At 42.5% G+C, this 13,202-nt stretch overlaps 2 protein-coding genes across 4 annotated transcripts in view; one reads left to right on the top strand and one right to left on the bottom strand.

The window, feature by feature from the left end:
• BCL2 (BCL2 apoptosis regulator) overlaps positions 1 to 13,202 on the top strand; it is a 141,959-nt gene that overhangs the window by 20,440 nt on the left and 108,317 nt on the right. The gene's annotated exons all lie outside the window — the stretch shown is intronic.
• On the bottom strand, positions 10,896 to 12,245 carry LOC116512175 (vesicular, overexpressed in cancer, prosurvival protein 1-like). Its single transcript, XM_032222506.1, has 2 exons — positions 12,239 to 12,245; positions 10,896 to 11,164 (listed from the first exon to the last, which is right to left on the bottom strand). The coding sequence occupies exons 1-2, from the start codon at positions 12,243 to 12,245 to the stop codon at positions 10,896 to 10,898; spliced, it is 276 nt and encodes a 91-aa protein (XP_032078397.1).

Below are 13,202 nucleotides of genomic sequence, written 5' to 3'. Positions count from 1 at the left end.
AGTGCAAACTGAAAATGAGCTTTGCCAAAAAAAAAAAAAAAAATTAAATTGAGGAGAGAAAGCTTATCAGGTTTTTAGCAACCAATGCAATTTTGGAATATTTTGCCAATAAACTGTAGCAATAGCAATAGCAGTTAGACTTATATACCGCTTCATAGGGCTTTCAGCCCTCTCTAAGCGGTTTACAGAGTCAGCATATCGCCCCCAACAACAATCCGGGTCCTCATTTCACCCACCTCGGAAGGATGGAAGGCTGAGTTCAACCCTGAGCTGGTGAGATTAGAACCGCTGAACTGCAGATAGCAGTCAGCTGAAGTGGCCTGCAGTACTGCACCCTAACCACTGCGCCACCTCAGCTCGTCTTCACTATGTTATTGCTCATCAACCAGCCATATGAAGGCGCAGGATGCTGTAACCTAATCAGGTGGCATAGTGAGCACAGAGGATGACCCTTGTAGAAGAGAGCGAAGATCCATTCCCAAGGCAACGATCAGATAAATGAAGCCAAGGACATACCTTAACAGAAATTTGTCAGTCTCCCAGGCTTGCAAGATTTTGCTACTACAGCTGTTCTAATCAAAGTAGATTCAGATCTGCACTGTTTCTTAGTCTATAGCAATAGCAATAGCAGTTAGACTTATCTACCGCTTCATAGGGCTTTCAGCCCTCTCTAAGCGGTTTACAGAGTCAGCATATCGCCCCCAACAATCCGATAGATAGATGATAGATAGATAATAGATAGATAGATAGATAGATAGATAGATAGATAGATAGATAGATAGATAGATAGCAATAGCAATAGCAGTTCGACTTATATACCGCTTCATAGGGCTTTCAGCCCTCTCTAAGCGGTTTACAGAGTCCGCATATCGCCCCCAACAATCCGGGTCCTCATTTCACCCACCTCGGAAGGATGGAAGGCTGAGTCAACCTTGAGCCGGTGAGATTTGAACAGCCGAACTGCAGAACTGCAGTCAGCTGAAGTAGCCTGCAGTGCTGCATTTAACCACTGCGCCACCTCGGCTCTGCTCTACCTTGGAGGGTTGACATGGGCAGTGGGTACAGGTAGCCCTCAACTAAGAACAGTTCATTTACTGACTGTTCAAATGTGCAATGGCACTGAAAAAAAAAGTGACTTATGATCCTTTTTCCAGTTACGACCTTTGAAGTATTGCTACGATCATAGGATCAAAATTCAGATCCTTGGCAGCTGGTTCATACTTATGACGGTTGCAGTGTCCCAAGGTAATGTGATCACTTTTTACAGCCTTCTGGCAAAGCAAAGTCAATGGGGAAGCCAGATTCTCTTAACAACCAGGTTACTAACTTATTAGCTACAGGGATTCACTTAACAACTGTGGCAAGGAAGGTTGTAAAATGGGGCAAAACTCACTTAACAAATGCCTCACTTAATGATAGTCTCAATTGTGGTGGTAAGTTGAGGATGACTTGTATTGCTAGTCATCTGCAGGCAGTGGTGGGATTCAGCCGGTTCGCACCGATTTGAGAGAACCGGTTGGTAACTTTCTAAGCAGTTCAGAGAACCGGTTGTTGGAAGAAATCTCCTTTTGTTTTTTCCCACATTACAGGGCTAATCCTGTAAGGAAGGCAGGAAGGAAACATTCTGGTGTTGTTTCTAGCCTAATCTTTGTTGCCCTGCTTACAGAAACTGCCTCTCCAATTAACTCTTATTACATTGTAACAGCTAAGGCGAAGCGCCCATCGACCTGAGTGACATTGAGTTGGCCACGCCCACGCAGTCACATGACCACTGAGCCCTGCCTATCCAGCTGGTCATTAGGGCAGAGAACCGGTTGTTAAATTATTTGAATCCCACCACTGTCTGCAGGCTACCAGAAGCCAACCATAAGCTCTACTATGAGATACTATGTGGTTTGTATCTAGCATATCAAATAGTCTTTGTTTCTCTGGAACTATTAGCAGTGCCAGCCTAAAGCAAATCTGTACTTACAGGAGTGAGTTTCTGGAACACAAAACATAAACTGCATTGTGAAAGAAAAAACAAAACATTGCTTTCTCCATCAGTAACAGGGTTCTGGGTATACAGATGTACCATATTGCACCTCCATAATCACAATTAGGATTGCTGTTCTGGTAAACCTATGTTAGATCAAATAGCAAATCTTGGTTAGTAACAATATATGACTGTTTTTCCCCTACGTTGGCAACATCCCAGTAGCTATTATCAGATAAAAGTTAAGAGTTAGGCAATGTGGTGTCCTCCAGATGTTTTGGAGCAAAATTTCCTGTTAGTTACGTGAGAGAGAGACTTCGGAGAGTTGTAATGTTAAATACAAGAAATACTCTTAAAGTAAACACTGCAATTCGATTAAATATATTTAAATCAATGCACTGCGCGTCTATTATTTCCTTACATTTTAATCAGCTTTTAAAAGCAAAATAATATATATTAAAATACAGAATTTACAACAAAAAAAAGTTGAATTAACAGACAAAAGCAACTGAAGTGGGGGGGGGAACCCCACAGAATTATCATACATACATGCTGTTCATGAAAAAGTATTCTCCCCTTTGAAATATTTTGAATCTTTGCTATTGAATTATTATTATAGCTACAAATGTGTCCTACTGATATTATACAGAGGGAATATCAGTGCATTAAAAATATCAAAATTTGGCGCTTGATTAAATAAACTTATTTTTTCCCGTGCCAGTGGGAAAAAAGTAATCAACTCTTAGGTTTAATCACTGATTTTGCCCCATTTTGTTATAATAACTGCAACCAAATTGGCAAACATCTTTTGGCTCATTCCTTGACGACAAATGTGTATGTATGTACATACACATACACATGCAAAGTTTATGGACTGCTTCACTTAGCAATAGCAATAGCAGTTAGACTTATATACCGCTTCATAGGGCTTTCAGCCCTCTCTAAGCGGTTTACAGAGTCAGCATATCGCCCCCAACAACAATCCGGTTCCTCATTTCACCCTTGAGCCGGTGAGATTAGAACCGCTGAACTGCAGATAACAGTCAGCTGAAGTGGCCTGCAGTAACGCACCCTCACCACTGCGCCACCTCGGCTCTACTTACAATCCATTCTATATGGCGACAACAAAAATAGATGCAAGCATTTTTAATATCCATCTGTCCAGAGTAACCTGTATGTAAGTTGCAGTTAATGACTGATTAAATTCATTTGAAATAAACCATTACTCTTGATTTGTTATAGTAGGAGTTTGTACAGATGTTTGTGAAAGAAAGAAAATTATATTAGGCTGCTGTTTCCCTTTTTTATTACTTTACTTTTTAATAAATGCCATATCTTTGATTAATTGGAATTTTAAATGAATTAATCACGTGAGAAAACATTGAAATTTACCAAGCAATTAAACAGAAGATTGTTGTGTTTCCTAATTTAAACCTGAATGCACCTAATAGGACTCCTTTTGAGATCTGAAATAGAACCTGTACTAATTTTTTCCCACAGTTTTAGATTCAGTGTATAGCAATATATTACCTGAATTAGAACTATGCATACCTCAGAAATAATGTGGAAAAATTGCTTTGGACCTCACACAAGCACGAGGAGAGCATTTTTCTTTTATTCATAAAAACTGCCAATTCACATCAGCCTGAAAAAGATGCAGCCGAAAATGACATTAACTTTGATTCCATTGAGCTCGAAGAGGAAAATGCCAAAATTCTCTTCGTCCCATCCTCTCCCCCACTTTTGCCCAGACGTCAAAGACTCCAGAAAGCAAACGAAATCAACTGAAAAAATGCTAGTCAACACATACCAAGCTTATCTGGGCATTATGGAGAACCTAGGCACATTGCATGTGGAGATTCTTAAGGTGCTTCCCTTCTGAAGCATCAAGTAAGTGTCATACTTGTGGGAAAGGGGGCATTTTACAAGCACATGCCCTTCCAATTTGACCTATTTGAAAATGAATCTATCCTGGACACCAGTGGCTCAGGCTCAGAGGCACTTGGGCATTACGTTGAGCCCCTGACTGAAATTAAAAACAATTTTTAAAATCATTTTGAATGCTTGAATTGGATTGAATTGTCTCACAGCGAGTTGTCCTGCGGTGCGTTGGCCAGGATGAATTGTCCCATGGCATGTTGGCTATGGTGAGTTAGTTGCAGTGAGTTGGCCACACCACGTTGTCCCATTCTGGAAGTGTCCCATTGACAGTGTGATTCTGGAATTGACAGTGTGAGAGTAAAGCAGAATATTCCTTTTATTTCCAGAACCCCATCCCACAACTTTCCTTCCTTCTGAGACATCTGGGGCCAGAGGAGAGAGTCATTCCCCCACTTAATCGAATCTGTATTCTGCTAACCAGAAAGGCCCACTATTGCCAGTGACCTTCTACCAATTTTTACCCTAAATACAGCATCTGCAAAGCTCGATACCAAATTTATTGGGTCATTTCTCATACTGGCCTAGGCAGTACTGTAGCTTTTCATTTGCAGTTCCCAGACATGTTGAAAAGACATCCAGTCCTGTCTGCTCCCACTACTACTACCCGGTTCTTTGGTTCCACCACAAATGCGTGCACAACAAAAGCGCGCCTGACTAAACCGCGGTGTCTAAAGCGCGGTAAGAAAACCGCGCGACGAATGAGCGACTAATTAGCCCTAAAGCGCGCCGACAAAAGCGCGCCGACAGAAGCGCGCTGTAACGTAACCCTAACCCTAACCCTAACCCTAAACCTAACCCTAAACCTAACCCTAAACCTAACCCTAAACCTAACCCTAAACCTAACCCTAAACCTAACCCTAAACCTAACTGTAAATCTTACCTTAAATTAAATCGCGCTTCTGTCGGCGCGCTGTTGTCGGCGCGCTGTTGTCGGCGCGCTTTTGACATCGCGGTTTTAGCGCCGCGGTGTTGTCGGCGCGCTTATGACGTTCGCGCTTTTGACGGGTCACGGGTTCTTTTGTGGGAAAGAATCTGACTTTGGTCTCCAAGTGCAAGAGCAGCAGAGTGGAATATTCAATTCATTTGAATGGTTACCTGGACACAGACTGATTATGATAAGCAGCAGATGAGGTTCTTGCCCTTCACACGCTCTTGAGGAAGACTAGAAGAGATGGAAATCACCCTCTCCTCCGCCCTGATTTCTCATGTCGGTGGGGGAGAGAGAACAGAAAGGCCAGAAAGAAGAGAAACTTCTGATTGTAGCCGAAGAAGATAGGGAAATTCCTCTTTGCAAGATCTCCAGGTGAGATAAAGAAAGGATAGAGAATGTTGAAGGGCAGAGGGAACATCCCACTGACAAAGAAATACTGTAGAAAAATCGGCCATAACTAGAGGGGGGGAAAGGAGATATGCAGACAACACTTTCAAGTCCAAAGTGGAAGAAGGAGAAAATGATGATAAAAGTCTGAAACTGGTGAATTGGGACTCAACAGTTTTAAGGTCGAAACCATTTAGTGAATTTTAAGCAGGCATTCCACCTCCTTGAGGAGGCTATATAGGGAACAGCCAAATTCCCAATGACTCATAAAGACAGGAGGAAAGGTATAGACTTTAAACCCTAAAATGGAGATTTGAGTTTTGCATTTTGCACTAGACGAACCTTCTGCACATCCATAATGCCTTCATGTTGACAATAATAGCATGTTTAGCTACGCCAACTCTGTGAAGCTTCTGCTATCAACTCGTTACTGAATGTGGATTTGAATTTCTCGGGAGTGGAGATTTATGGCCGCATTTGATAGCAAGCCTACCCAACATATTTTAGTGACTTGTTTGTTATAGTAATTAATTTGTTTTCAGAACTCCAGAGCAGTGGCTTCCAAGCTTTTGGGCACCAGAGACCGGTTCTGTGTAGAAAGTTTTTTTCCTGTGGACCGGAGGAGGCTTGATTTCATGTGCTGCCTGCATCCCATGAGGCTTCACTTGTTTGCGCGACCCTGTTTCCGGCATACCGCGCAACCTGGGACCAGTCCAAGGACCCAGGGTCAGGGACCCTTGTTCTACAGGATTTTATTTATCTGAATGGCTCTTCCTTCTGTTCTTTTATGGATGCTCTTGCTTGTATCTTTTATTATTACTCCACACAAAACATTGCACTGAAAGATTGCGTAGGAACAGTCCAGTTAAATAAATAAATAATTGTTCAACTAAAAGCTGGAGGCAAAGGACCAGAATGCTTTAAACACTGATGACCCGCATTGAGAAATATGTATTTAAAGCATTCAGTATTTGAAGTATTCTGGTCACCTGCCTCCGATCCTTGAACTACAGAGATTCGATTAATAGTACTGCACCCTTCAAGACAAAACATGAGGAGGTTTATTTCAGTCGATTTGACATGGTTTTCTGCAGTGAATTGTAGGAATTGTGATTTGGTGAGGGATATTGGGACATTTCTTTGTGAGGTTTCTTACCTCTGTTGAACTGTGGTTGTCAGGATTCCCAAGGAAGTTACTATTAAATAGCTTTAAAATTTGCCCAGAATGAGAAATTTAGGAGAAGAAGATAAGATTGTTAATGCTGTGATGTAATATGCCAGTAAAGTTATTTAATATACATAAATTGTTGTTGTTATTAGAATTATGACGTTTAAACTGGGACAAGAAAGAATTCAGGTTTAAGTTCATTCTCAGTCATAGCAATAGCACTTAGACTTATATAGTGGTTTATATTTGATTTGATTTGATTGATTTTATTTTATTATATTTATATGCTGCCCTTTTCCCCCGAAGGGGACTCAGGGCGGCTCACAATTCAAATCAGGGAAGGGGGGTACAGACAGAAAATAAAAGACAAAACATAACAGTACATAATTTAAAAACACACAACAGTCATACCATTCGAGACGGGGGCAACAGCTCTTTAGCCCCAGGCCTGTCGGAACAGCCAGGTTTTAAGGGCTTTGCGGAAGGCCTGGAGGGTGGTGAGGATTCGAATCTCCACGGGGAGCTCGTTAGAGAGGGAGTTATAGCCCTCTCTAAGTGATTTACAGAGTCAGCATATTGCCCCTAACAATCTAGGTCCTCATTTTACCCACCTTGGAGGGACAGAAGGCTGAGTCAACCTGGAGCAGGTCAGAATTGAACTCCTGGCAGTGAGCAGTGGATTAGGCTGCAATGCTACATTCTAACCACTGTGCCACCACGGCTCATGAAAACTCACTGGATAACTTTGGACCAATCCTGTCCCAACCTAGCTGAAAAGATTGTTTGTTACGGGGGAAAGCTAGAGATGGAAGTCTCTGCCTTGAGCTGGTGGAAGAAAAGTAGAGCATAATTTTACATGCAAATAAATGTAACTTGCTCCTTTTTAATCTCCGATAATTACATTGTCAGAGAAAAACTGACATACATTTCAGTGAAAAGAAGTATAAATCAGCATGTAGTCACCTGCCTTGTTCGCAAAATGAAGGGAATGTTCAATTAAATATGAGGATAACTAATTAAAAAGGCTATGTAGATATTCCTAGGCAAAGGAGAAGATTCTCAACCACTGGCTCAGCAAAATGGAGAGGCTGTTTTCTCATTTTAGACTGGTTTGAATGAAAATGGAAACCAGAAACCATGAAGCAGCAGCTTGTACAAGTAATAAAAGCAATGAGCTATGGATTTTCTTAGTAAGGAATTTGTTCTTATTAGCCCAGTCACCATCTACTAAATCAACATGAACTGTTCCTCTTATTTGCAAAGAATTGTGGATTAGCCCTGGAGTGATCTCCAAACTCTGAATTGATTTTGTCTTAATGGAAAACCAAGCGCTATATCCTTTCCAGTCAGTTTCAGAAGAATTTGAGAATAAACCAGCTGAAAAAGTGAATTGTTCCTTCCACCTTTTTTTTGCCAGGTGAAATTCAATTAACTTCAAAAAATCTTGACTAAAAAGTTAATGTGAGTTATCCTTTTTAGTTGTGGGAGTGTTTGTAGCTCTGATTTTAAGAAACCAGGTAAAAAATAAAGATGGAACTGCCAAGTAATACATTTAGTGAGTTACATTTGAAACCCTGGACTAACATAGTTTGGGTTATTAATACATGTATTATACTTAAAGCAGAATTATATTTATAGAAAACGGTGCTATTCCAGAGTAGTTTGCAGGATGGTACAGGATTGGGTTATTGTCATGTCCAATTGGCCTCAAGACTGAGTTAAAATTGAAGCCACGCCTCTGTGCTCCTCCTTTCTGGCCCCAGTTTCAACTCAGTATGGCTAAAGAAGAGACATATTTTCTTGGCTCCTGTGTGAAAATTTCCTGGACCTTCCTTCAATCTTCTTCTTCCTCCCTCCCTTACCCTGCCTTCCATTCCTCATTTCCCTAGATTCTTCCCCTTAGTCAGTGGCAGTTCCTGGCCATTTGTAAGGGGAGTAGGGCAACTTGCGTAGAGAGAGGCCCGGCGCCATTCCAGTGGCCATTTTGGGTTGGTCAGAGCCACGTGAAGGAGAGCAGCGCCGAACAGCCATCTGCACGCAGCTTTGAGCTTGTTGGGCTTCGGGGTAGCCAGCCCGCTCAATTCACTGCCAGCCACGTTGTGAGACAACCGTGGGGGTGGCTCGACTGAAGAGAGCTGCCGGAGGTTTACACCACCACCGGAGATTGGAGGACCACGTGGAGTGAGAGCCGAGGAGGAGGCAGCCACGTGGAGCAGCAGATGAGCATGCCGTGCTCAGGAAGGAAGGCTCCAGCGGCTCGGCTGCACTCGTTTGGTGGCCCGACGGATGAGAAGGAGGCAGCAGCGATTTAAACCTCCCGTTAAGACATGACAGTGCATGGAAGGCTTGTGAGTAGCTGCGAGCTCAGAGGGAATGAGGGGGGGAAACGCTTGAAGCAGCATGGCAGACCGATCTGTGAGGGATGACTCGCCTCCCTTATCACCTGGGGAAGGCACTGAGGGCAGTTGACCAGTTCATCCCACGGCCTCAGTCAGAAGGCAGAAGGCATCAGCAGCAACTAGTCCCATTAGGCTGAGCAGTGGGACGAGGAACATAGGCATGAGGTCTTAACAAAAAGGATAGCTAGAGCAGAGCAGGGTAAAGGGGACCAGAGCAGGAGGATCAGTCCCTCCCCAACCAGATCTCGTTCTCCGATAGGGAGCATGTCTGGGGCAGTTTCTGAACAGGGTTCCCCAAGTTCCCTTAGGGAATATTCAAGGGAGGGCTCTCTTTCACCCCCAGACCAAGGGTTGTATCAAGGGGACCCTTTTCACCATGAGGCGCCTATCACAAGTCAGGATATGGCTAGGCCTACCTTGGCTCCCCAAGCTGCTTTTCAGGGGGTCACTGGGGAACAGGGCTTGCTCCCCATGGATATGCAGAACCTACCGAACGTTTCCAGCGCTTGATTGCACAGGCAATCTCACATGGCATAACAACTGGTATTCAGCAGCAGGCTTCAGTTCCCCGTCACCCTTCATCCGGCATTACAGGTTGGATGTGTTCGCATCTGTGGATGCATTGTTTGGCCACAGAATATTACAACAGGTTCTCTCATCAGACAACACTCCGGTCATTGAGCTCCTCCTCCCGGGGGACTAAACTTGGGTATGTCCCAATCCCGGACAATCCTGCAAACGACTCCGGAAAATGAGAGTTGGTCTTACCTGAACTGTGATTTTAGGAGTTTTGCAGGATGGTCCAGGTCCCGCCCGATAGTGGTCCTTAGTAGGTGAGACTAGGGGGGTGGAGGTTCTCTCCCTTGTGACTTGTATCCCTGGAGGAGGTACATTGTTGAAACTGGAGCCAGGAAGGAGGAACACACAGGCATGGCTTCAATTTTAATTCAGTCTTGAGGCCAATTGGACATGACAATAACCCAATCCTGGACCTTTCTGCAAAACTCCTAAAATCACAGTTCAGGTAAGGCCAACTGTCATTCTGTGCCTGCTATAACTTTGGCCCATAGAAAAAAAGCTAAGTGGAATCGGATTATGTAGGAGATAATAGAACATAAACATTGCTATTCATACACTTATTAAGTAATTGAGGAATGGGGTGAGGAGAACTAAAACAAAATCTCATACAGAGAAAGCAGGAATAGAATTAACTGGGAAAGGCTTAAAGGTCATAAGGCAAGTATTTGTGGGCTGGAAAAGTAGAGTCACATTTCTCATATTGAGTTGAACTAATTCGTCATTTTTTGACTGTACGTGTCTAAAGATGACAATGTTTTGTGTAGTAGCGCTCCAATACTTAAATGATTAATTTTCTCGATGCCTCTCTAAATAGCAGTCCAGTTTATCCAAATGATTCAGGCTCCCTTCATAGTTTTCAATCTTAAATGCACCCTGTTGTCATCATACATTAATTTTTCACAGTAGCCAGTGAGTCACTAAACCACAGCCAAAAAAGTACAGCCAAGTTAGGATTTATTTAATGTAGCTTCCTGAGAGTTTCATAAATGCCATTGTTTATTTTTGTTTCAAGTTCTAAATAGACTTCCAGATCAATTTAAGGCTGTACAAATAATCAAAAGTCTAATAAGAGGGGGGTTCTTAGTTTAGCAATGAATTAGTACATAGAATGATAGGGCTGGAAGGAACCTTAGAAGTCTTCTAGTCCAACCACCTGCCCAAGGGAAGAGTCCTATTCTGTCTCTGTGGTGTCTTTCTGATGGCTTCCTCTATGTTGTTGGGACATGGATGTGTAATTACAGATGATGGTTTTGAACAGAATAAGATTTGCACATAAAATACAAATTGTTGTTGTTGTTGTTGTTGTTGTAACAACAGAATTGTATCACAGCGACCAGTTGTTTCGCTGGATTTGGCATTGATTACTAGTCGGGCCCCACCCAGGGGCCTAGGACGTCATAACGTATTTTCGTAATATGCGTGCAGATCCAAGCAGTGTGGCTTTTTGCATTTGGCTGATGGTGATTTTGTCAATTTTTAACTGTTTTAAATGTAATTCCAGTGGGTTTTAATTTCTTAGGTTAACTTAGGTTGGACATGGCAACTCATGGCCACAGGATTCATCATCATTCCTTCTGGATCTGCATAATAGGCCATTCCAGGCTGCTGGACTCCTGGTGTACTGGAGTCAGGTGGTCGAGTGATGTTATAGGTTGTTTCACCAACCAGTGGTGGAAGATACATCCTTCTTCGGATAAAGAAACCAGCCCCACAGCAAAATAGAACTCCCATCATCAGAAGGAACCAAAAACACCATAGTCGCTGGATCGACAGACTTCTCGCATCTTAAACCCCCAACAACCTTCATAGGATCAACGTATATAATATGTAGGATACACCCCTTCAACGTACCAGCATTGCTTTTTGGCTTCTGATTACAAAATAAGAACAGCGACCCTGAGCATATGTTGCAACTCACATGAGGGCAGGCACATGGTTCTCATGTGCTAGGCTGGGGAAAGGCTTGAATAAAATGTTCACTCTTTCTTAGCATTAAAGCACCAGCAAACATTTCCTTCAGATGAAGTTTTGAAGAGGGAGGAGATGCAAACTTTCCCCCTGAGTGTTTTGCCTGTCCCGGCTGTTTTAATTAGCAGGGGTGAGGGGAATTTTCCTGATTTATAATTTCTTTAATTTGCATTGCGAATTATGAAAACGTTAGCTGCTGTGCAGATTTATGATTCAAAGTAAGGTATATAACCATTTTAATAAATTTGCACCTACTACTAGGATTTTGTGGGATTATCCATCAGAATGAGTGCATTAACATATCTGCTTTTCTGCTTTTTTAATTAAAAGAGAGTGGGGGGGGGGGGAACCGTTACGCTACTGAAGTTTGGAGACCTGACTGTGAAGTTATAGAAACAGAGTAGACATGGGCACAGATAAAGACACAATATACACTGTCTTCAATTTAAAAAACGCATTCAAATATATATTGTATTGACAAAAAAGCTTGCACATCTCACAGAGGAAAGTGAATATTTTATCAACTCCCCGCTATAGTGCCTCTGGAAAATCAAAGACCTAAAAATAGAAGATGAAATGATGGTTTAATTCGATGCCAGAGCATGTCCATAGATCCAGAATTAATGAAAAAAATATGTGGCAGCAGTACTACAAATGCAGGTAATCCCCAGGTTACGGGCGTTCCCTTAGCGAATGTTTGAAGTTATGCAACAAGCGGTTACGAACAAGTCCCAAAAGTAGGAATCTTGCAACACCATGGAAGTTGTTCGCCCTTATGAACAGCTCCAGAGGCTCTTCAAGATTTGTCCTGAATGTTGCTGGCCAAAATGGAGCTTCCGAGAGGTGGATCCGCCCCTCCAATGCTCTGTTCAGGCTTCCAGAGGCCTCACCTGCCATGTTGCAGGCCGAAATGGAGCTAATGAAATACTTCATGTGCACTTAACAAGCCTTGCATTCAATTACTGGGCCAGCAGAAGGTTCGTGAGCTTCATAAATATAATTGGGAAAGCACAAAGGGACTTCAACTTCATGTTTGACATCCAGAAAAAAAAAACAATTCTGATTTTTCAAGGATGTAATGCCTCTCAGGACTTCCTCTGCTCAAGAATTTGTTGTGGTATGTTGGGGGATCAAAATGGGGACTCTGTGATGTGAATGAAATAGATTTTTTGATTAGTCCTGAAGCTGTACTTGAGTTTAAGAAAGGAGAGAATGATCCTGTTCAGGGTACGAGATTCACTCTCGCAAATCCTCAGGTTACGAATGGAATGGGCGGGCTCCATTATATTCGTAACCCGACAAATAATTAGAAGATACAATGAGAATTCCTTAATCTTACAACATATGGAGAGATTCAACCATAGTTTCAACTGGAAACTGAGCACCCTAGACCAAGCTAAATCCAAAAACACTCGGGAATTCCTGAAAGCTAGACATCCAGACGAATCAGTTTTTCTCTGAAGAAAAAATTGAGATAAACCACATTTACTCTATGTTTAAAAGAGAGAATATAAAAAAAACAATTCCTCTCCTCCAACACCCATATAAACAGGAACTAATAGCAATAGCAATAGCAGTTATACTTATATACCGCTTCATAGGGCTTTCAGCCCTCTCTAAGCGGTTTACAGAGTCAGCATATCGCCCCCCACAGTCTGGGTACTCATTTCACCCACCTCGGGAGGATGGAAGGCTGAGTCAACCTTGAGCCGGTGAGATTTGAACCGCCGAACTGCAGCTAACAGTCAGCTGAAGTGGCCTGCAGTACTGCACTCTAATCACTGCGCCATCTCGGCTCTTAGTAATACCAACACTCAATCAGAAAAAAAAACCACTAATCAAGGAACTATGAAG

The sequence above is a fragment of the Thamnophis elegans genome, chromosome 8 (genome assembly GCF_009769535.1).
Source record: "Thamnophis elegans isolate rThaEle1 chromosome 8, rThaEle1.pri, whole genome shotgun sequence".
Lineage (NCBI taxonomy): Eukaryota > Metazoa > Chordata > Lepidosauria > Squamata > Colubridae > Thamnophis > Thamnophis elegans.
The sequence above is the reverse complement of the archived record's forward strand: the minus strand, read 5'-3'. Positions and strand labels throughout refer to the sequence as shown.